The sequence below is a fragment of the Lissotriton helveticus genome, chromosome 6, assembly GCF_964261635.1.
Source record: "Lissotriton helveticus chromosome 6, aLisHel1.1, whole genome shotgun sequence".
Lineage (NCBI taxonomy): Eukaryota > Metazoa > Chordata > Amphibia > Caudata > Salamandridae > Lissotriton > Lissotriton helveticus.
The window spans coordinates 1287039086-1287063741 of NC_136067.1; the positions used below are offsets into that span (position 1 = coordinate 1287039086).

At 47.9% G+C, this 24656-nt stretch overlaps 1 protein-coding gene across 2 annotated transcripts in view; it reads right to left on the minus strand.

Moving 5' to 3' along the window:
- The window catches only part of AHCTF1 (AT-hook containing transcription factor 1), a 1132528-nt gene that overhangs the window by 713961 nt on the left and 393911 nt on the right, over window positions 1–24656 (minus strand). For both annotated transcript variants that reach the window (XM_078649035.1, XM_078649034.1), the window contains exon 21: window positions 10302–10492. In XM_078649035.1, the coding sequence (XP_078505161.1) occupies window positions 10302–10492 (191 nt within the window). The remainder of the gene's footprint in view (window positions 1–10301; window positions 10493–24656) is intronic.

Genomic DNA, 24656 nt, shown 5'->3' on the forward strand with positions numbered 1-24656 from the left:
CTTCCTTTGAAGGATGCAAAGGCGGAAAGAAGGTGGGCAAAGAAATGGTCTGCCTGATGTGGAAGGCAGTGAACACCTTGGGAAGGAAGGATGGACGGGTCTGGAGAACCACCTTCTCCGGATGAACAGACAGGAAAGGAGGTTTTGAAGAACGAGCATGGAGCTCACTTAATCTTCTAGCAGAAGTGATGGCTACCAGGAAAGCAGTTTTAAGAGTCAAAAGACACTAAGGACAGTTATGCAGCAGCTCAAAGGGAGCACAAATTAAATAAGTTAGCACAATATTTGCACAAGATTCAAGTCCCACTGAGGCATAACGAAGGGGATTGGAGAAAAAAGATGCATTAAGCCTTTTAGGAAACGGTTAACTACCGGGGACTTGAAAAGAGAAGGCTGATCTGGGCACAAAGGAAGGCAGAGATGGCTGAAAGATAGCCCTTGATAGTGCCCAGAGCAGAGCCCTGATGGACTAAAGAGAGAAGAAACAGGGGTACTTCAGAAAGAGGGGCAAAAAGAGGATCCACAGCATTTGCTGTGCACCATACCACAAATTTGTTCCACCTGCAGGCGTATACCGTCTTTGTGGAGGGGAGTATGGCTGCAAAGATTACGCCACAGTTTTCGGGAGGCAAGTCGAAAGACCTCACCTGCTCCATCTCCAGGCAAGGAGGTGGAGACTGGGCAGGTTTGGGTGGAGGACCGTCTCCTGCTGCTGCGACAGAAGATCTTCCCAAAGAGGCAGTCTGATCGGAGGATCGATGGTCATGTTGAGCAGCTCGGCATACCAGACTCTTTGTGCCCAATACGGAGCCACAAGAATGACTTGGGCCCGGTCACGCCTCATCCTTCTTCAGCACTCTGGGCAGAAGTGGTATAGGCGGAAAGGCGTACAATAGACCGCAACCCCACGCGCTACAAAAAGAAATGCTGAGCGAGTGCCACCTTGGAAATTCCAACACGCAGAATTGCGGACATTACGCTTTCTCTTGGGTGGCGAATAGATCTAACCAAGGCTCTCCTCACTGTTGAAAGAGAACTTGCACCACCTCAGAGTGAAGACGCCTTTCGTGATCCATCATGCACCTGTGGCGGAGTTTGTCCGCCCTGGCGTTCTGAAAACCTGTTAGGTGTTGAACCACCAAGGAAATGCCCTGATGTTCCAGCCATGTCCAGAGGCGGAGGGACATAGGGTCTACGACCCCACCCTGACTTGTTTGTTGCAGTACCACATGGCAGTGGTGTTGTCCGTGAACACCTGCACTACTGTTCGCCGGACAGAGGGAAGGAATGCCTTCAGTGCAAGCCAAAATGCCCGGAGCTACAGAAGGTTGATGTAAAGCCCAGACTCCGCCGGAGACCAGAGGTATCTGATCTCTGCCTCTTCCATGTGTCTGCCCCATCCGAGGAGAGATGCATCCGTCACAGCAGACTTCCTGCTGGAGAAGGGCCAGATGATCCTACGACATGCGGTGGTATCGCAGTGGCATGGCTGGAGGGGTAGTCTCGAAGAGGAAGCAGTAGCACCTTCGGACTATTTGCAAAACCCACCTGTCCGACGTGATGGTACACCAGTGGGGGAGCTGATGGCGAATCCTGCCACCCACTGGTGTTTGATGGGCCTGAAAGGTCGGACTAGAACTAGGAGGGTTTGGAGGCTACTGCGTGGGGGAGGGGGAGGGTATGGGGTGGACTCGCCCCCCGCCCGTTGGCCCCCAGAACCACGCCGGTTGTTTCCACGTCCCCTGCCGCGTGAAGCTTGGATAACTTCCTGTGGCCCTGGGTGGGACGTAGCAGGCACTCCTTCCGTAGCCACAAAAAGGGCGAAAAGCAGACTGCGCCGGAAGGGTGGAGAGGCCCAAGGACTTGGCTGTAGCCCGTGAGTCCTTGAAGCGCTCTAGGGCGTTGTCTACTGTGAGAAGTTGGCCTGATGTGCAGTGTTCACTATTCTAGTGATCACTATGTATCAGTCCAAACAACCCTTATTGATGATTGGTTGTAAGTCAACCTTATAGACCAGCTATCCTAGTAGCATGGATACGAGCAGTCTAAGGCTAAGACTCTAGAGGGCGTGTTAAGCCAGCTGTTTTACCATCACATTACCCCTTGAACACCCAGTGAAAGGACACCACACAAGTGTTATGAAAATAAACAATGTATTTATTAGAATCACAACAACCCTGTACTCTTTATGAGGACAGGGTGCTAAGCACACAACAAAACTCTTACGAAAATACTTAAGTTAGCACAGTATTTACAAATGCCCGAGGGGCACGAAAAACCATATACTTTAAAAGTGGAATGCGAAATTACTAGCAGGTAAGTACAGTACTAATAGGCTTTGGAATCGCTAGGACTTGACTAGGGAATCGTTAGATTACTTCTAGGAGACCTAGGGGACTCGGGTGCAGAGTGTGCACTCTCACGCGGGATGCGGGACAAAGTCTATGGAAGCTAGTAACGCTAAAGTTAGTGTTCACGGGCGAACCCGACCTGGTAGGGAGAAAACGACAGTGGATCCTGACCCTTGGATAGTGAGGCTATGCTGGGGCACCGAAATGCCGAAGTTACCTAGCCCAGGGGCTGCAGCTGCATAGGTCTCAAAGGACGTCGGGAATCCTCGTTGCCGGACCAGGAGCCTGGAAGAAAGATGTTGGCAGGCGATCAGTGAAGATAGTTCGAGTTGATCCAAGCCTGGATCTGGAAGATGGATGACACCTGAAAGCAGAGGGGACCAAGTTCGTGACTACTAGCCAGTAGTCAGTGGGCACCAGGAGGGCACCGGATGGCAATCACCTCGACTAGGTGAGTGGGCGACGCTGGCTCTGCAGATCTCACGGACCAGGAGGCGTTGTCGGCGACCAGGATGGAGAGGCGAGCTGTCCCACGATGGATGAAGCTGTCGGCGTCGAAGAACCCAGGATTGGGCAACCAAGCCTTGGCTAATTCAAGCCCACGCGGTGGACTCAAAATGGCGTCTTGAGTGGACCAGGAGGGTCCGGGGTGCTCCTCTTCTGGAAGGGGGCAAGGGCCAGTCTGGAGCAACCAGACCAGCAGCAGTGATGTCGTCGGGTGTCGTCCAGAAGGCCACAAGCCAGCGGGCTAGTAGCCAAACAACGCGGTGAGCAGCAAAAAGCAGAAGGGCCCCACGCAGATCGTGGAGATGCTGGGAGGCTGCACTTCGGTGCTGGAGCTGCTCAGGGTCGGGGCTTCTCGGACCCCAAAGCACTCACCAGGAAATTACTCGGCGGGCTTGCTGTGCAGAAGTCGTGCAGTCTTGCAGATGGCCGGTCCCTCGAGGTCTCGTCGCACCCACGGTTCTCAGCTGGGCTGTAGAGGTGGGTAGAGGTCAGAGGTGCCAGGGAAGCCGGTTCTCGTCGAACTGGGCAGTCAGATTCCGGAGGAAGGACTTGCAGCAGACCGCAGTGTTCTTGCGATGGTGCCTGCGGATGCAGGGTGACTACTCCTTAGCCACAAGGGAGAAATCTTAGGAAGAAGTCTTGAGTTCCTTTCGTAGAAAGTAGTTTCAGGATTCAAAGATGATCTAATTTGGAAGGGGGCCTGCTCCTACCTTTATCTGGGAAAAGGGGGCTGGCACGCGACTAAGTCCTGCCCTATGGGTGGGACCAGGAGGGGGGTGGTTACACCCCTCTCCTTTGGCGGGCTTTCCCCAGGCCAGGGGCTGGAGTGCCCCTGGAACTGGTTTCAGCCGGCCTATGCACAGTGAGCACCGGGGTGCCACTTGCAGTCACCTTCCTCTGAAGCCCTGCCTACCTAGGACACACAAAATCCTGTCTGGGACGGTGCTGGCACCGCCCCTGGCAGGAAACCCTTTGTCCTTATCTCCTGCTCTGGGAGGACTCCCAGCAGCAGGAGGGCAGACTTGTGTCTCGGTGGCAGCATCCATTTTGTGGAGCTGAGGCTATGTCTGACTTTAACCGGGGTTACAGGTTACATACATGTCGTGTCCCTCTAGAAGGGTGGAATGCTAACCCCGTCGCCAGAATTGGCGAGGGGTTAGTATTCCAATTCGTATGACACCTTACTCGACATGTTTTGATAAAGCGATACCAGAGTTGGCATATAACCGCGAGGATTATAATGCACTTAAGAGTATATGGTATGCGATATCATGGAAACGGCTAAGGGATGGATCCCGAAAGCCGCAGACAGGCTCAGCTCATGCCAGAGCACCATCTCACACGATTCCAAGCACTCTGCCTTCAGGATTGTTAAGGCCTGCCATAGGAGTGACTGATAGGAGATCTGTGTGTCCATTTTAGGGTTAGATATAGGTATACTATATCTAAAGCAAAGGGTGATTACACCACCTTGCCCCAGCTGTCGTGCAGCCAGTTGTGTCAGATTTGGATGGCCAGCCAGGGGTGGCATAATACATGCTGCAGCCCCTGGTAGGCCCTGGGTACACCTATGCCCTGGGTACCTAAGGTACACTGTACAGGGACTGATAAGGTGACTCAGTATCCAATTAGATATGTACCTAAGGTACATGGAATCCATTTTACAGAGAGAGCAGTGGGCCTGGGGTCCTGAATAGCAGGGCCCCAGGTCAACTAAGTCAGAAAACCAGCAAAACACCAGGCAAAAAGTTGGGGGCAACCATAGTCAGGGATCTACCTTCCTTCATCTACTTTGTCACCAAAAAGGCGACGGCCATCAAAGGGCATGTCCATCAAGGTCTTCTGGACATCCCCTGAAAAGCCAGTGGACCTCATCCAGGCATGGCGAAGAAACGCCGCCGACATTGAAATGATCCAGCCCAGAGAGTCAGCGGTGTCCAGCCCACAACGAACCATAAACTTTGCTGCATCCCTACCGGCGGCAATAGCCTGGGAGAGCACTGCCCGGGCCTCCTCTGGACCCTGAAGTAGCACTTGCGCCACCTTATTATACACGGAGTGCGAATAACGGCCAAAAGATATGCAGTGTTTACGGACCGCAGTCCTAAGCTGGCGCTAGAGAACATTTTGTTGCCAAGGTGGTCCAGCTTCTTGGATTTCCTTTCCGATAGAGTTGTAGGGAAGGCGCTCTTGGAAGTAGAAGCTTGAACTACCAAGCTTTCCGGGGTGGGATGTTGGGAGAGGAAAGTGGGGTCGCCCGGAGCCAGGCGGTAGCGTCAGGCAATCATCCTGTCCACGGTAGCCCCCGTGATAGGCCTGGACTACATGCCCAAAAGGACATCCGTGAGGGCCTCATTAAACGGCAGCAAAGGCTCCGAAGAGCTCATGGACAGTTGAAGCACCTCTGTCAGGAGGTTAGTACTGACCATCACCGTAAGAAGCTCGAGGTGGAGTGCCACGGCCACCCTACACAACACCACTGCATATGGCGCTCCCTTCTCTGTAGCCACGGTAGGAGGAGACAACATGCCAGGTGGCCAAACCACAGGCATCCCCCAGTTCCACTCTCCAGTCCTGCTCAGTGTCTAACTGGTCGGTCAAAGGGTCACCTGACCTCTCCCAGTCCTCCTGCTCATCCTCTGGGTGCCATTGTTGTTGAGAAGGTACCCCAGGAGTGAACAGGGGCATAAAAGCCGGTCCGGCTCCGTGCCCATGTCGGGATGGAGGCCAGGGAGCCAACAGGCGTCTAATGCGGTAGTGGTGCTGTGAGGAGTGGCTCTGATGGAGGAGTAACCAGGTCAACCAGGGCTGATATGGATCCAAGCCTGGATCCAAGGGGGGCCAGCGGCTAGAGCCGCCGGCAGCAGAGACCTAGACCCCCCTAACCGAGTCCGCCCAAAGATGGCATGCATAACCACGTAGAACGAACAAAGCTGGGCGGGGGTCGCTCCGGCTCCCGAGAAGGGAGGGAAGCACTGAGTCGACCCTTCGGGCTCCGCATGCGGAGCCACGAGAGGGGCACCACCTGCGTGCCTGATCGGATCAGCCTACCGAAGGGGAGAAGTCTAAGAGCGACGATGCTTCTTCGACTTCTTCTTATGCTTCGACTTACCCGACCCGAGTGCGAAGACTTCGATGATTTTGAACCGAAATGGTGGTGGCTCCGCGACTGGTCCCTCGACCTCCCTCTCCACTGGGACCTCAAACGGCACGGAGCAGACTTCCGGCGTTCATGCAGCTTTCGGGACCGCTCCCGCAAAGCCTTCGGCACCATCGACCGGCAGTCGGAGAACGACTTGGGGTCGTGGTGCGCTCCACGCTAAAGAGGCACACGCAGTGCGGATCCCTCACAGACATCAGTCGGTTACAGGAACTGCAGGCCTTGAAACCGGGCATCGTTCGTCAACCTGTTCGGAGTCGGAGACTCGAAACAAGAATTCAACAAAAGTCGAGAAAAAGTTTGTCAAAAATTTACTGACGTACCGCTCTTACCGGATCTGCGCTGGCTGGCGCGGAAAAATAAAGAACTGACATCAGCGCACAAGGGCGGTGTCTAAGTAGCTGCTGCAACGTCATCCCGGCGACCACGACGACAAAAGACGCGGCAGAGGCAAACCGCCAGATAGAAAAAGCGGAGACCAACGTGGACGAGGAGGCCAGTGGAGAAAAACGCATCTACTCGCCTCGAGTAACAAGGAGCAGGAAGGGCAAGAAAGGCAAGCAGAGTTGAGTGAACAAGAAAATGTAACCATCATCAACTTAACACCAAGAGCATTGACACCAAGTGAGGAATCGTTTTGAAACTGGGCCTTACCTTCTGCCCTTCGAAGAGACACAGAATATACACAAACGAGAATAGACCGGTTTAAGTTTCCCAGGAAACTAAAACTGCATAAGTTTCATAAATTGAAACCATTGAAACAGCAACAGAAAAGGACGGACAATCAAGTGACTACGACGGATGCCTTAACAATTCGAGATATTCCAGCATTAAAGGCACTTGGAGATCTGGGGAATGCAATCGGGGACTCGCAAGGAGGTCAGGAATCGATACTGACGCTGGGAGTACAACAAACAAGCTGCAAGACACCCTTTAAACCAATAGCTACCTTTTTGCCGCAAATGCAGATCGACAATATTGATACCTTTTCAGATGCAGTGATAAAGGAACTGGCACACTTGGGGAGCAACACACATGCACGAAAGAAAAATAATAACCTCACACAGAAACAACAGAAGGCACTGGACAGTATTGTGAAGGATTCCAGTATTGTGGAGAAACCCTCAGATAAGGGCGGGGAACGTGGTGCTTCAAACCTATGAGGAGTATAACAACGAAGCACTGCGTCAATTATCGGACACCTTCTGTTATAGGTCAGTGAGTAAAAATGACAATACAGCAAGCATTACAGACTGTTACTCTTTATGACGTAAATGGTATGAGATAGGAATGTTGGAATCTGATGAGTTTTTTATTTGGTTGTTTAAATCCTGTGAATCCATGTTTTTACCATTTGCCAAAAGTGCATAAGAATAACAATTTGCCACCAGGGAGACCAATAGTCTCCTCAAAAGTTAGTCTTTTAGAACATGTCTTAGTGTATATTGATAACTTTTTATCAGAAATGTTAGTGTCTCTTAAATCCTATAATAAAGACACTAAGGATTTCCTTGTACATATTGAACAGCTGGTCTGGCAAGAGGGGATTGTCTGGTGGTGATGGACATAGCAGCTTGTATACCTGTATAGCACACAAGAATGGTCTAAACGCAACACAACAATATGCTATTGGAGCATCTAGAATTCTGCCTCATGAATAACATCTTCCTGTACCAGAATCAATACTACAAACAGATTTCGGGCACGGCGATGAGCACCTGCTTTGCCGTCAGCTACGCGAACTTGTTCGTGGGCTGGTGAGAGGAGCAGGTAGCCTGGTCGCGGGCCAATGACAAATGGATGGAGAAAGTAGTGGCCTGGTACAGGTATATAGGTTCTGAATCAAAATGATCACAATCTTAAGTTCAGTGCAGAGATCAGCGCATCAGTCAATTTCTTAGATTTGGAGGTTTTTGTGCACTAGACTTTGCCACAAACTCACCGTGGGAAATTCAGTGCTTCATGCCTCAAGTAGCCACCCCGAAACTTATCAGCAGTATACCATATGGGGAACTGCTTAGAATAATAAAGGACTCTGAAGCCACACCCACTTCGTGGGATGTAGGCCGAGCCCTAAAAAGGAACAACATTAGGGAGCCTGATTTTCAAAAATTTGCATTAGAATGCATGGAGAGATTTAGGGCACAAGGCTACAGGGAGAGCAACTCGAGAGAAGCACTGAATAAAGTAAGGTCTATGCCCAGACAGAAACTTTTGAAAACTAAAGGTAGGAAATCTCAGATAGAGAACAAATTCAGGATGGTGACTACATTCTCGAGTGGGGCAGATGAATTGAGAACTATAAAGAGGAGAAATTGGGGACTGCTGAAAGCGGATCCAATCATAGGGGATGACATTCCAGCACGTCCATTGATAACCTTTAAGAAAGCAAGAGCTCTAAGGAATTCTCTTACGAGCAGCCATATAGCTAAGCCCGTACCGAAACCCCTTGGTAGTGAGCTAAAAAAATTCTTCCCTTGTGGAAGGTGCAAAGCCTGTGTAAAGAGCAAAAGGGTGTGGTCATACACAGTACCAGGCTTTGAGAAACCAAGATGGATTAGAAAATTCATCACGTGTAGCACACCGTACACAGTGTACTGCCTTACTTGCCCTTGTGGGTTCAGGTACATTGGGAGCACCATAAATCAAACCAAAATGTGTATCTTAGAGCACATAAGGGCAATAAAGAACTGTGAAGTCACATATCCGGTGGTAAGGCATTTTCAGGCAGAGCATGAGTGACAGTAGCCTCATGACATATTTTGCTTTGGACCATGTACCAGCGAATTTAAGGGGTGGTGATAGAAGGTTAAGATTGGAGTCTAGGTACATTATTGATCTCCGCACAAAGACCCCTAATGATCTTGACACCACTGAGGAACTGTCAGTGCATCTTGGGTAATAAGATAATGGTTTATGAGCTTATGGATTTTAATATAAGTTTTAGTTTATGTAAAGAATATTCAATGGATCACAGAGTGTCGATGATCGATTTTTTACAAGTGATTTTCTGTAGTAGATTGGATTGAATGTCATGATATCATATTTTCTCAGATGTGTGTATGGGGAAATGTCTTGTTTTTGTAAGCTTTTCATGGATTTAATGGGTAACCTTTTTGGATGAGGATATGTGTGGGGGGTGAGGCCTTGGAGGAGTTTGGTTAAAAGCCCATTATGGGCAGAATAACTTTAAATGGAATTACATTGTAACCTTACTGAATGAATTAACTGCTAAGGATACTCACCAGCACATTCACGGCATAATTGTAAGGATTGGAGCAATATTGCACCAAAAGCGCTATTAGGGCGCAGTCCGAGGCTCATACAGGGCGGGATTGCTATGTTTCAAACAGAAGATATCTACTGTTTTTAATGTTAATAGCGCATGAAATTATGAATTGAATGTAATCTTGCGTTACTTATTTACGAATAAGCATTCACGTGGAATAGGTTACTAAATGGTGCTACCATTTTACAAAGAAACGCTGGTCCCTTCTTTATACCAGTGACACTGGCCGAGCTTGAAAATTTAATAAAAATGGCCGTTGACGGCTCGCTCATTCACTATCGAGAAAGGCGACTGCCAAAACGCGTCTGGTGTTGTAATCAGGATATAAACGAAATCCTGTCGTATTCTCAGTGAGTGCTTGGCTTCTGTGCAAGGAAGGTACGAGGGGTGCAGCGTTAATATATATATATATATTATATATATATATTTTGGTTTTTTGTTGTTGGGAAAACAGGATGCTAGCAGCACAGCTAAAACAGTCTCTAGGCTAGACCAAAGGACACATTTCTCTATGTCACTACACCTATATATCACACACTGATTCTAAACAGAAAATAAAAACGGTGCCAGCTCAACAAGAGTACCTGGGATTTACAAACTGTATATTATTTGGAGTCTTGTGAAAACAGCAAGAATCAGAAAAAAGTGCCAATTAAAAAAAGAAAATCAACTGTAACTGAAACAGCAGGGAAATCATCTCCACTATTATACAGAAGAACTCAATCTAAGAGGAGCAGCTGTCACATTGTTGGCAAAAAAAGGTAAAGCTTGCAGTGAACATAATAAGGAATAGAAAGGAGTAGGGAGGTTGAAGGGAAACTGATGTGGGGTGTAAGATATTTTGAGTTTACAGACAAAAATCTAATAAATACTTTCATAAGGACTGCATTCTAAACTTAAAACAAAGTTCAAAACAAAAAAAATCAATTTACGTGAGCATCCGAGTTTTCCTTCTCAATGAATTAGAACATTCAAAAGATCAAATTACACATACCTATTATAGAGCAAAACTGTGAGATGAAGGGTAACCTCACTGCTGCTAGTTAATGGAGGCTTCATCATCTGTATGTAACGCAGAGCTTGCTGATATTCCCCTTGACACATCAAGGCGTGGATAATTCGTGTATGGTACAATGTCAACAAGGACCTGCAGGTGGCTGGATGAAGTATGCCATCTAAAGAATTCTGTACAAATTAAAAGCAGAAATGCAGTTGATTGAGAGAAGTTAAATAACAAATTCCATGTTTCTGCAATTCAGATAGTCAATTAAAAGTTGTTTATTTATTTAACAGTTTAAACCTAAAAGCACAAAATGCATTAAAAAATAAAATTGCTGTAAGAAACTGCCTCTATATACTACACCAAAATGAGGTATAGTGTGTATAGAGTCCAAGTGTCCCCACAGGTAGGCAGAGGTTAAAGTTAGATAGAACCTTACTCTATAAAGTGGTAGCTTGGTCGAGCAGTAAGGCAGTATCAGAGGACAGTGTTAAGCATTTGATGTACACACTCCGTCAGCAAATTAACTCACACACTCAATATCTGAACTCTATGCCAATTGTTTTAGTATAAAAAATATACTGTTGTTTATTTTTAGAACCAAGCAAGCCTGGAACGGGTAAGCATTAAATACTTTTCAATGATAAGTTACTAGATATAGAACTGTTTGAAAATGCTAAAGGAATGGTACTTTGTTTGATTTACAGGAGAGCAGTAGTATGCAACACTTAGCAAATACAGTACATTGTATTGAATAGGCTTTTTCAATAAATTGCAGGCAAGTTCCTTTTACCTTACTTTTTCTAACTCAGTGCTGGATGCCTAGATTCAGCACTGGGACATTTCCTGTAAACAGGCGAGTAAATGCGTTTTTGTTATTGGTGCAATTTTTAAGGAATATCTTTTGTTTTCAAAACTCCATACTTAGTCGTTTTTTGGAGGGAAAATTGCCAATGTTATCCTATGGAGGAAAAACAGGTTATCGGTTTGCAGGGAAGTAAACAACTGTGGAAGTTAAGGTTCTGGGGTTAGACTCAGGGGTCTCCCAGGGTCAGTGATGCACTGTTGTTGCACCATCAGCGGAACTAGGGCGGCCGGGTGCAGAGTGCTGAGGCCCAATGTTATCCATATTCAACCGGGGATAGGGGGTCTCCGGTTGGTGGCTGCTGGCAAGCAGGCCACAAGGTTGTGTGAACAAAGCTCCTAGGGTTTAGCTCAGAGCAAGTTGGGGACCAAAGTAGCACCAAGGTGCACCCTCTGCGGCACTAGAGCGGTGGGGTGTAGGGTGCGGTTTTGAGGTCGGGTGCCCTGTGGTTTCCAATGGAGAACCTCCGGGACAAAGAAACACTGCAGGCTCGAGGACAAGGATCTTCCAGGTGCAACAACCACTTCAAGGGGTAAGTTGGGATGTTGATGGTTGGTTAGTCACCATTGGTTTGAGCACACAGGCCGTGGGGCATCGGGTGCAGGGGTGCCTTTGGGCGTCGGATTTTCATATCCACTCTGGTCGCGGTAGGGGGGGTCCTCTGGATTGAGGCTGCAGGCGTCGTCTGGAGGCTTGAGGCAGTTCAGGGGTCGCTGGTTCTTGGGTCAGCATCGCCGGGGGCACCTCCTCATTGTGTTTTTCCACTCTAGCTCGGGCCGGAAGGAGCGTGTGCAGCGAGGGCTGGATTCGCGGTTTCTGGTTGGCACCAGAAGCTGCAGTTTTAAACACGTCCGGTGTTCACGGGAGAAACAGTCTGGAAAGTGAAGGCAGGCAGACAGGTCCTCCGGGTTTGTGAGGTTGCTTTGCTGGACACGCCAGGATTTTGCAGGAGCAGGTTCGAGGGGAGACAGGCCTGTAGGGCTGGAGCCAAGTCAGTGGGTGTTGTCCTCTTGTTAGCTCTGCACGGCTCTTCGTCCTTATTCTTTTCTTCTAGTAGGTAGGCTGCATCTGAGGAAGGAAGGTTCAGGGTGCCCATAAATACTATATATAGGGGCGTTACAGGTAGGTAAAGGGCAGGGACCAATGGGTCTCTACCCTGGGGTGGGTACACCCCCTATTCTGCCACTCTCCAGTTGTTGTATGTCGATTTAGATTCCATATGAATTTCCCGATTCATGCCCTTTTATAGGTACAATTCGCGTTGCCCATATATAGGCATAGAAATCAAGCCCTTATTTAGGCATAGCCAATGCTGCCCAAATACAGGCATGGCTACTTCCATCCGTTCACCTACGTCACAACGATTTCTTGGAAAACCAGACTCTTAAGCGGTTAGGGACTTCCACTTGCTTGAATATTGATTTCTCCAAGAACTCAGTTATTATGTTTGAAAATCTATTCCTTAGTGCTTCATTCAGGATGTTCATATGCCCAACTTTTTACCGCTCACTACGAACCGAGCGGTTTCTCCAATCACTAATGTGTTATTTTTCTGTCCAAACCCTAGAAGTGACATTTGCTGCACTGCTATCCACGACGTGACCGCACTCAAACCAAGTGCCCCGGTCAGTCTGCAGCTCTTCACCGCCGCTCTTATAATCGGCCACACTAGTCACCAGCCATTACTTTATGCGGTTTGTCACCAGGCACACGCCAATTGCCGATGCTCACGACCGGCGGTATCATCACTGCCCCTGTTTTTGCCACATCCGTCACCCTCACTTGGCACAAATTAAACGCCGGGTCCCTGCTATAAGATCATCAATCATCACTTGCTAGCTAACGTCCATGCACCAGCATGACCTTGCACTTGTTTCTCCAAATATGAGCACATAGCCACCTGTGCCCTTTGGAAATAATATCTTGCACCTTTAATGTATAGAACTGCAACTGACTAGCTGTGACTAATGTAAATAATCTATAAAATAAATCTTCTTGTCTTTTTCCCCCCCTCCTGTTCAACTCCACAGGCTTATGTAAATGCAATCAATCAGGCAAAGTTTTTTTATGTAGTCCTGAAGATGATCCCCATTTAAATTTTGGAGACAGGGATCGAAACGTTTGTCGACTGTTTGTACAGTACTGCTCTGTTTGCAATTTTGTAATTTCTGTTGCAGTTACTGTGGGTTAGAGCTTACTTAAGATTTTATTGTATTGTAAGCCACCTCTTTCTCCAACTTGTTTGCCTGCTATTATTTTCTCCCTCGTATTGTTTCTTCTCCTATGTACTGTCTTTCCTTGACTTGGTACAGGTTGTGCCCAGTTATTAATGTGTGACTTGTTTCACTTTATAAAATGTATATTTCTATCTAATCCACTAAATAAATACTTCTCTGTCCGGCTGGACACTGAAAAAACACACAGTCCTTATTCTAAGTCTGTGCTTATCTTTTTCTTAAAGTACTCTTAAGCCTAGGACCTTTGTTAACTTTAAATATCAGTATTACCCGGGGTCCTTCGCCACCTCTACGGGTTCCCTTATTTTAGATACCAACGACTTTACGTCAAAGCTGGCATTCCTAAACACCTTCAAGGTATAAATTTACCTTCCCTTGCTATAGCAAAGCACGGTGTGGTTCGGTGCAGTTCGACTACCTACTTGCACGACGCAGGTCGCTTACAGCAAGTGCCGAAGGAAGCCAACTCTCCAGCTGACGCACTGATCAGAAGCTGTCCTCCTCTGCCGAGAAATCCAGCTCCAGTGTTTCTGACTCCCCTTGCGGGGTGTTGGGAAATCGAGTCCGTGAAAGAGATACCAACCTCTCTCATTCTAAGGTTTGGAGCTGATTAGAACCTAGAGAAACCGTTGGCAATTCTTGGCAAAAACTAAACCTATGCTAAATACAAACACCTACTTCTTCCCTCGTACTAGACTTAGGTTAGGTACATTGGGGTAGGCGTATTTTAGAAGCACCAGTTGAGTATTTTAGCTTGTGTTATTTATGTATGTATTTTTACATGTCATAGCAACAAACAATGCTATTACAGTATTATTTTATATTACTGTTAATGCTGTACGCATTATACTTTGCATTCTGTCTAACGATTGTAGCAGTTCACCTCTTGCTTGAGAAAGAAGACTGTTTAATAAACCCCTTTTTATTTAAACGCCCATCTCTCTATTTCTATGCAACTCTGTAGAAACGAAGAATGCACGATTGACTGAGTAAAATAGTTATCTATTGTTTCCACGAATCTCTGAAGATATGTTTCGATTCATGGAGAAACAAAGTTGTCATGTTTATGCGATTGTCAGAAACCAATCCCTTCTTGTGTATTCGAGAACGTTTCTAGTGACCTCTGAGTTAGCTGGCACTCGCAATTAAGTTTAGTATACTCGATAAAGACATACTGACCATAGTCCTATTTCAAATCTATGGTGTATATTATTCCAATGCGTAGAGCCTATTGGGAATATAGGAACTACACTACACAGTGGGAGGGGGGCAGAAGCCTGTCCCTGGTTGACTAGGACCCCCCCATCCTCATGATGGCGGGGACCCGAGGTTGTGCTTCACCTTGCGTCCCCCACCTTAGGGGTGGAGTTGGCAGAGGTAGGCACACCTCTTCCTCACTTGTTTTTCCCGCCGGTTCTTCTGTCCAAAGTGGGAGGTAGAACCAGTGAGGATCAATTGCTGAAAGCAGCAAATGGTCTGGAGAGGCTCACAAAGGCGGCATCCTTCTTGAACCCTGCCCATCCTGGGGGAGGAGGCTTGGCACCTCGTCCCCGGATGTGCATTGTTTAAGGTCCCCGAGCGCAGCAAGCTCTCGACCCAGGGGACCAGAATCATGTCTGGTAGTGGCACTCTAAGCAGCCACTCAGTCAGGTCACTAGGACTTGGCAGAGTTTCAGGGGGCATCTCTAAGACGCCCTCTGTTCTGCATTTTACATTAAATCCCACACTGGCATCAGTGTGGGTTTAATGTGCTGAGAAGTTTCATACCAAACTTCCCAGTCTTCAGTGTAGCCATTATGGTGCTGTGGAGTTCGTAATGACAGACTCCCAGCATCATATACTCTTAATAGCAGGACTGCACTTACAGTGCCCAGGAATGGACCTTGGTACTGTAGGGGTACAAGACTCATGCAACTTTCCCCTCACCACTGGCATAGGGCACCCAGCTAGAGGGGTGACTGGTATATGCCAGGGCAGTGGTTTGTGGGCATAGCACACAGGAATGTCTGCCATGTTGACTCTTCACTTTGTTCTGCACCAAGACACGCAGCCTGCAAAGGCAGTGTGAGTGTTAGGGTACTGGACCTCTAGGGGTGGCACAATAAGTGCTGCAGCCCTTAGAGGCCTTCTCTGGTCACAGTGCCCTGGGTACCTATGGTACCATTTACCAGGAGCCGACATGTGGCCAGAAATGCCAATGGGGTTTAGGCTTCAATGCAGTTTTAGGGAAGGAACATAGGCCCTGGGTACCTGATTGGGCAGTCATAGAACATCAAAAAAAAAACAACAAAAAAAAACATCAGCAATTCAGCAAAAAGTGGTGGCATACCATGCAAGAAAACAAGCACTTTCTCACAATTGCACACAAAGCCAACAAGCCATTTGAAAGACAGTTCCACACCCAAAAATATCACCGAACAATACCAAAATACGCACACATAAAATATATTTCTTTTAATTATACAAATTGCTAGATCGGAGTTCTAAAAACATAATTAAAAAACACTTCCCAATATAGTAACAAAGATTAACATGTGCAAAGGCAGCAGAATATCATATCATAGTGTCCTCCACCATCTGATGGCAGTTTGAATGGAGTTAGCCACACTCAACAAATATCAATCAATTGCAATGACTGGATAGAAAGGAATGATCTACATTGCCTGATATTCGTGCGTCTCAAAATTGGCATCAGTACACACGTCCTAATCAGCACATAGAATTTACAAAAAAGTATAAATGCATTAGATTGTGAGGGGAACGAGTCACATGATGTGCTGGTAGGCTGGCATGATAAAGACTAGGTTCAGGAAAAGTGACCACAAAATGAACCGTGTTAAGCCTCAGTCGTGTCAGTAAAATTCTGTTGTGAATATTGTCGATCCATGTAGGGACACATGCCAAAAATTATGTTAAAACTAGAGTATGATTTCATACAGTATGCTTGTGGCACTCATTACATTCGCTGCACAGGGCCAGTAACGGGCCATAACTAAAGAACTCTGGCATAAAAGCCACTTTTAGGTTTGAGCGTGCAAGAGCATATGCTAGTGCATGCGTCTCACTTGTGAGATACCATTGTTTACAACAAGCATTTACAATGGAATCGGTCTCGCATTGGCAAAGTTTGAGCTATTGGCATTGTAAATGGCTATGCCTTTTTATTTTGGTATTGGTTTTTAAAACAAATAAAAGACATGGTCATTTACAATGGCAATAACTTAAACTCGCGTAAATGAGAGACCTTATGCATTGCAATTGCTTGTTAGCAATGTTGTAGCAAGGTTGCCACTGGGCCAAACGCCAACCAGGAAAAGGGGCACGGTTGGCAGCAGAAGACAGCCAATGACGAGGCTGAGCCCCTGCGCAAATCTTTTGTAAATAATTCCCTTTCACTGTATATGTTCACAGAATTAGCAATTTGTTCCCCAATCTATTTCACGTGGGATCGCAATATGCACTGTGCGCATTACCCAGAGGCATATCTATCAGGAGTGAAGCAGGTGCAGTGACAGCGGGGATCAGCAGTATAAAGTGCCCGTTGCCCCCTACTTATTGCTGATTTTTGTTACCAAACCAGGACATGGAGGGATGGTGTGGTGCATTCTCCTTTCTTGCATTCGGGTCCCTTGTACCCTGGTTACTCCTCTGCTGGTAGTACCACAAGTCAGGACACATTTCTGCGAAGGAAATCTGTGCGACATCGTGTAAAAGTACACAAGCTATTTTTACATATATGCTATGTAAAGGCTGGATTTGTGAATAGGGAGTTCTTGTTTATCCAGGGGTGCAGAATTGAAAAAAATAGTGATTTCGGGCACGCACGTGTCCTTTACAAGTCAGTTCTTGACTGTTTGCGTATCGGGACGAGGTGGAGGTATGGCTGTCAGATCCGAGGGTTGAAACCAAGGAAGATGTGTGTGGTGGGTCCGAGCGAGCACCTGAAAGAAAAGTACCCAAGCTGAATGTGGCCTGGTGCCAGGGGGTCGGACCCAGCAGGGAGAACTGATCTGCTGAGCCAGTCAGCAGACTGAGACAACACCTAACCGGGGCTAAGTGAACTAGGGAGGGTGAGAGAAGAGAAAACAATAGGTGGGGAGGTGTGAGACGAGAACTCGAACTCTAAGTGAAGAAAAAAAACAGTGGAGCGGGAGTAAGAGACTAGCATAATCATGGTGGGTGAGAGATAGGAACAGGGGGAGGGGGCAGGGGTGGGTGATGGAAACAAAGTGAAGGGTGTGAGGTGGGAACAGGGCAGAGGGGTGAGAAGAGGTTGGAGGTGATGAGAAACGGGAGAGGGTGAAAGTGAGAGATGGGTGGAGGGTGAGCGATGAGAAGAGGGTGGAAAGATGAGAGTGAGGTGTATGTTACATATAGGAGCGGGGTGCAGAGGCTGGGGTACAGGGCACAGAGTTAAGTAACAATAGTGTGAGGTGCCGGGAGAGGGAAAGGAACCGGACGGATGAATGAGAGATGGGAACTGTTTGGAGCTGTGAGAGAAATAAAGAGCAGTGGGCGAGGAGTACAGATTGTGACAGTGCGGATGTAGAGGTGGATGGGGTGAGAAAGAAACTAGAGGGTGGAGAAGAGATGGTTGGGATAGTAATAGGCACCGTAAGGGTAGATGGGTGAGGGGTTGGTGGATAGGTGAGGACTGATGGATAGACCAACTAGTGTCCCGGTCGGGGTGATTGATGGGTAGAATGGAGAGAGGAGGGGAGCGGATTAGGAGAAGCAGTTAAGAATAGTGAGAGAGGCGGGTGCAGAGGTGAGAGCGATGGGTGGATGGGGAACTGCGGGAGGGAGCGGAGGGCCGATGTGTGATTACACAAATTGAGGGATGAAAAGCGGACGAGTGACTACTTGAGGTGGAATGAGCGGTTGGAAAGTGTTAAGGGGTGGGGGGAGGAGTGGAACGGTCCAATGGTCAAGGATGTGTGGCTGAGTAAACGGAGCCAGGGTGGAGCGATAGGGCATGGCTGACAGTGGTGAAAGGGGGAGACGTGCAAGAATGTTGTAATGGGCAGAGGGGGAGGCAGGGTAAAAGTGTACGCGGCTTAGGCAAGACGAAGGGCTGAAGTGTGTGGGAAGAAGTTAAGAGAAACTAGTAAAGGCTATAAGCCTCCGATGTTTGGCATTCTGTAGCCCCACGGACAGAAATACGCAGGGAAGGACACTCTTGTGAAAGAACATGCTGACCAGTTATAATAGAAAAAACTGAAGTGGAAATTGTTGCCCGGAGCCGGTCATGGAAATCTTGGATATTTAAAAGTTGTCGGGAGGGGTAGTGTCCAGGATGGTGACGGTACAGGACGCAGTGATCGGAACTCCACCGGGTGCCTAGGCAGCTTGCTCATATAACCGCAGAGGAGGTGATTTCTCTCTGCATCCATGTTCAGGGTACAAGCAATGACCCAGCGACAGCCCAAACACAGACAAACGATGTCCACAGCAGCGAGGAGCAGGGGCACGAAGAGACTGGTGCGGAGGAACAGAGTAGAGAAGTCGGAGATTGAGGGGTTGAGGATTGTCTCTGACCTGCGCCAGGGAGTGGATCGTTGCTCACCCGCCCCCTGCCTGGACACGCTGGTGGTGAGTCTTGTTGTTCTCGAGCCCGGCAAGAGTGCCATAAGTCACTGCATGCCGATCATGCTCGTAAAAAACGGCTCAGTAAGGCTGACGCGGGACAGGAAAAGAAAAAAAATGCTTTGCGGAAACACATGATGTATGTGGAGCGGGCGCCCTAGCAAGTAATTTAAAAATCAAGTAGTCCCTAAACAAAACTAAGAGCCAGACAGCGCAATAAAACAGTTGTTGGTCGGTGCTACTTCCGATAAAAACAGAAGTGATGCATCGGATCCACAGCCAACAGAAACAAAGATAACAGCAGCAATAACAGACTTCGACAAACGACAAGGGGAAGGGGAAGGAGAAATTCCACGGACTTTCAGCCAACATACAGATTACTTTAGGTCTCATGCGGAGTCAGAGCATGCAGCGCATGCGCTGCTAACGCGAGACCTAAAAAGGGCTTGGAGCATTCCCGCTGCTTACAATTTGTTGACTGCAGCGTCCCTCTTCTTTGAACTGCTTTAATTGGCCAATGCTAGCCAAACATAATTCCGATCCTTTTTGTCGAGCAGGGACCAAGCACTGCTTATTCAAATATAATCTGTGCCCGCCCACTGCACTTAATGTGAGGGTACTATTTTTCACCCCCTACTCGCCCTGTTTGCAACTCCCTCCATAGCACTTTTTTTAAAAGCATTAATAATCAAACCTTGAAAAATGTTATATCCTCTTATAATTATATTTCCCTTGTTTTATTAAAAATTGGTTTACATGAATCAGAAAGAAATGTGGGCTGTGTGCTGATGCCAGCTAGCGGTGAGTTTGGTGTAAAGCATGCTGCTCCAATAGATCATTTGACTAAGAGTACGGGAATCAAGAAAGCTTGTAATGTCTGTTTGGGGTGGCGAAGTACATGTGAAATTTAGTCGGGGCAAGTTTGACTTCGGATATTAAGAGATATACATTGTGTGGGCCGGGCCCTTTGTTTCCATCAACCGCAAATATAAAAAATGTTTATAGCGCTTAGCAGCATGGATGTGACAGTTTCTAAGAGGTTTCAAAATGTTCTTAACAAGGCAGGATATATTGGGGTCTGCTAGCTACCTGCACCATATCCGGTGGCGAGGCTAGGGAACTTAGGATCGCACTGTAGGATCTTTTCTTTTATAGAATCGACATCATTGTACACCATGTTGTTCCCTTGTTGTCCCATTCTGCAACCTGTAGTGGGCTTGTGTACGTTGAAACCATTATTTACTGTTTTCAGCAGAGAATCTAACACCAGTAAAAGCAACAATATCAGGTCAGCAGAATGTGGAGGACAGAACATTTTGACAGTGGGTGGTGTATACAGTACATTCTCCAAAACAGCCTATGTCACCCAAGACAGTACAGACTTGCACCGTAAGTTGTTTTTTGCCCATAACTTATATAGTCTGAGCATCTTTCCCTGCTCACGGTAATACTGTTGTTTTGTCTTAATGCCCGAGTCCTATTACGTCATTTTTTAACACTAGGCCCATTCTGTACTTGGAGCCCGCGCATTGCTTACTGTTTGTGGGCTTCATTGTAACTCATTTGCTGCCTTCTAATTGGATTGCACCAACCAGCTTCACTTCCTCTTCTGTCGGAGAGAGCACAGACCAAGTACGGATTGCTTCATCTCGATTTGGGAAATTTCACTACTGGTGCTGCAATTACTATTTTTTATTTCTTGCTTCTTTCCCTCCCAACCCCCATCCGTGTTGCTTCTTCCCCTCCCACCCAGTTTTGCTATTTCCCCTCCCACCCAGTTTTGCTATATACCCTCCCACCCCCGCCTGTGTGGCTATTTTTCCTCCCACATCCGTCAGTGTGGCTTCTTCCTTTCTGTAGCAAAGTGCTCCTTTTCGACATGGTAACTCACTTTTTGGATTGAAATTCAATGCAATTTTGTCAGAAAGTGCACTGGGTTCCTGCTATCCAGGTCCCCAGTGACAGAGGTCTTTCCCTAAAGCTGTACAATTGTTCCCTGAATTGGCAAAACCTTTAGCACCCATGTAAGACCCTAGCAAATGGCATCCCAGGTGGCAAGGGTACTAAATAAAGTCCCTACGAGGTGCAGCCTGCATTATACCACCCTAGGGACGCCTGACCTAACTCATGTAGATTGCCAATGCAGGCTGCGTATCTTGACGTAGACAAAAGTGAAAACACAACATGGCATACATCCCTGTGTGCCATGCCGGCAGACACTATATGTAGTTTAAGTCACCCCTACAGCATGCCTTATAGCCCTAAGGCAGGGTGCACTATACTACATGTGCAGTCATATCTGCAAGAGCAGATATACCACTATGCTGGACAGTTAAATTACAGCGAGTGCAAGAGACCAGGGAAGCCATTTTAAATACACGTGATGGACACGGTTGTAAAATGAGTTCCCCAGCTACATGATGGCTACACTGAAACCAAAGTGCACCTTCTGAAAACCAACCAACTACTAGTGCCTTGGCTGACTAGTCCTGACAACCACAGACTAGGCTCTGACCCGAGGGGTGAGAGCCCATAATCTCAGGAGGTCAGGAACAAAGCCTGTTTTACACCCCTTTCAGCAGAAAATTAGCATTCCGGGGCAGGGAGTTTAAAAGAGCCTGTCGTATTTGGTATGAGAATCTGGCTTTCCTCAGAGTGATGACACCTCCCCACTCTCGAACAGTGCCCATTTGGCACCTGGACAGGTGGGAAAATTAGTAGTCAGAGAGCCGTGTTAACCTTCAGGCTAGTTCCGCCCCTAAGGTGCGTTACCTGATGTGGACATGAAATTTCAGAGTCTGCCATCTTTGTGATGGCAGAATTAGGAGCGATTGGACAAAGTTATGCCCATATCTCATAAGAAGTGGTAATATATGGGCGCAGCGACCTGAGGGTAAGTAGCCCATTGGCTACTACCCTACACTCCCCTAACACCCTTGAATCTAGTTTTTTAGGGGGGACGCTGGCACCAAAAAATGTAATCCTGTCTACCTAAAAGAAGACTGACGTTGAAGAGCCGCAAAAGCAACAACAGAAGAGCAGCAATTGGCTTTGCCTTGCCGGCCTGTCTGATATTCGACAATTGCGCTAAAGACGACTCGTCCTGCAGCTGCCTGTGCCTCCAAAAGTATGGGAGGACTTTCAGCCTTTACCCAAGACCCAGCAACTCCCATGGAGCTCCCCTGCATCCTGAAGGCACCCCAGAAGAGCAGCGGGAACTCCCGACCACCAAAAACCAAACACAGGGGAGCACCACTGCAGAAGTGCCCCCTAGTCAGAGTTGAAGTGGGGCAACCATGCCAGCATGGTCCCAAAACTCTCCAGAGCCGAAGTCTACTTTGGGTTTGCAAACTGTGGACTTCCAAGGTGCCTGCAGCCCCTTTGTGCAGCCCCCTCTACCACAAGTGTCTCTGGTGGAGGAAACCTGATGCCTCAGGACACCTCGGCACCTGGCCTGAGCAGTAGAGGACCAACGGTGTCCCCATATCTCCAAGCATTCTTGTTGATTCAGCCAGATTGGCCCACCAGTCCAAACCTGCAGCCTCCTGGTGATTAGACTGATCAGTATTGACTTCAATAGGGCACCCAATATGTATTGCACCTCTGCATCCGGCTGCCGCATTGCTGCCTGAGGTGACCTGTTGGGGTTGCCTTGGACCATGCCATACTCACCTTAAGTGCGGAAAAGTGGTCCTGTAAGTCACTGTGAAGTACCTTCATGCAGTATATGCCTTTCCTCCACAGGCTAACATTACCGCTTCAGAAATTTTTGAAACTTACTGTGAGAAGTTGGCCTGGTATATGATGTTCACTATTCTAGTGAGCACCTTGCCCAGTCCAAACAACCCTTATGGTGATGGTTGTAAAGTCAACCTTCTAGACCAGCTATCCTAGTGGTAGCATGGACAAAGCAGTTTTAGGCTAAAACTTCGGAGAGCATGTGAAGCCAGCTGTTTTACCATATGTAACCCATTGAATACCAAATGAAAGGACACCACACAGATTATATGTAAAATATATATGTATTTATTACTAACACAACCCCTCTGAACTCTTTATGAGGTCAGAGGCCAAAGCACATAACAAGTTACTCAATTATCATACAATAAGTTGCACAAAATACAGTCGAGCCCTAGTGGCGTTGCAAACCATATACTAAAATAGTGGTATAAGTACCACGTCTCGAACAGAGAATAGGCCTAGGGCATCGCTGGAGCCACACTGAGCTAACGAGAGTTAGGAAGCAGGAGGCCCACGGGATGCGTGTGCAGTGTCTAAACACACACGCGAGTTACCATAGGGATACAATGGGAACGTAAGAGTTAGAAACTAGTTGGTTTAGGACGCTTCCGGATGAACTAGGAGAAAGCTACTGAAAACTAGGACACTAGGATAGTCAATACCCACAGGAGCACCGGAGTGCCCGCGTTACCTCACCCACAGTGGCCGGGTGCATAGGTGTCAAGTTGTGTCAGTTTCGTCGCTGAATCCTATGGAGACCTGTAAAAAGATGCTGCAGGCGACCAGGAGAGAAGCGTCCGGTTGGATCCAAGGGCGGATCGAGGATGAAGAGTACCTGAAAGCAGAGGGGACAGAGTCTGGGTCACTAGCCAGTGACCAGGAAGGAAACAGGAAGGAACCAGGCGATGTCGCGAAGCTTGTCTCTGCAGCAACATGGACCAGGAGGCGTCGACAACAACCAGGAGCTGGATACGGACTGTCCCACGAAGGATCTCGCGGTTGGCGGCGTCGGCTTCCGGATTGGAGTCAACAGGCCTTGGCAAATGCAACCCACGCAGGAATCGAATATTCGCTTCGAGGCAGACCAGCAAGGTCTGGGGGGCTTCTCCTTTTCAGGGAAGCAGGGGCCAGCCTGGAGCAACCAGGCAGGAGGTTTAAATTCAAAGGTTCGTCGTCACAGAGGCCACTAGTCAACAGGCAAGTGACCGGACAGACACGTCGAGCACAAAAGTACCAGCAGGCCCCACGCGGCACTCGGTGAGTGTGGGGGGCTGTGCGTCGGTGCAAAAGGTGCTCGGGGCTTCTCAATCCCCAATGCACAACTTCGAGGGTGCCTCAGAAGCTGCACAAGTAGCAATGAGCAGGTTTTTCAAGATGTCCGGTCCCACGTCTCTCGTCGCCTCCACGGGTCTTAGCTTTGCTGTGGATCGGGCTCAAGGAAGTCTGGAAGTCCAGTTCTTGTCAGGCTCTGTGCTCGGGCGGGAGCGTCGACAAAGCAAACCGCAGATCGCTGGATGGTGCCTGTTTACAAAGGTTGGTTACTTCTTGACCACAAGGGAGATTCTTCAGTCTTCTAGTTGCAATAGAATGTCGAGGGTCCAGAGTTTCGTTTCAAGTTTCAGTTCAGGATAAATCTAAAGTCTCTTGACTCAGCTCCTACCTTTATACCAATCAAAGGGGCTGGATTACCTGCTAGGTCCCTCCTATGGGTGGGACCAGGGAAGGGGGTGGTTACACCCCTTTCCCTTTGTCCAGTTTCGCGCCAGAGCTGAGGCTGGAGTGCCCCAGCAACTGGTTTGAACCGGACTATGCATGGAGCACCTTGTGTTACCCAGGCAGTGTCTCATTTCATTCAGCCCTCCCTGCCCCAATACACTAAGGCCTGTCTGGGGGTGGTGCTAGCACCTCCCAAGGCAGGAA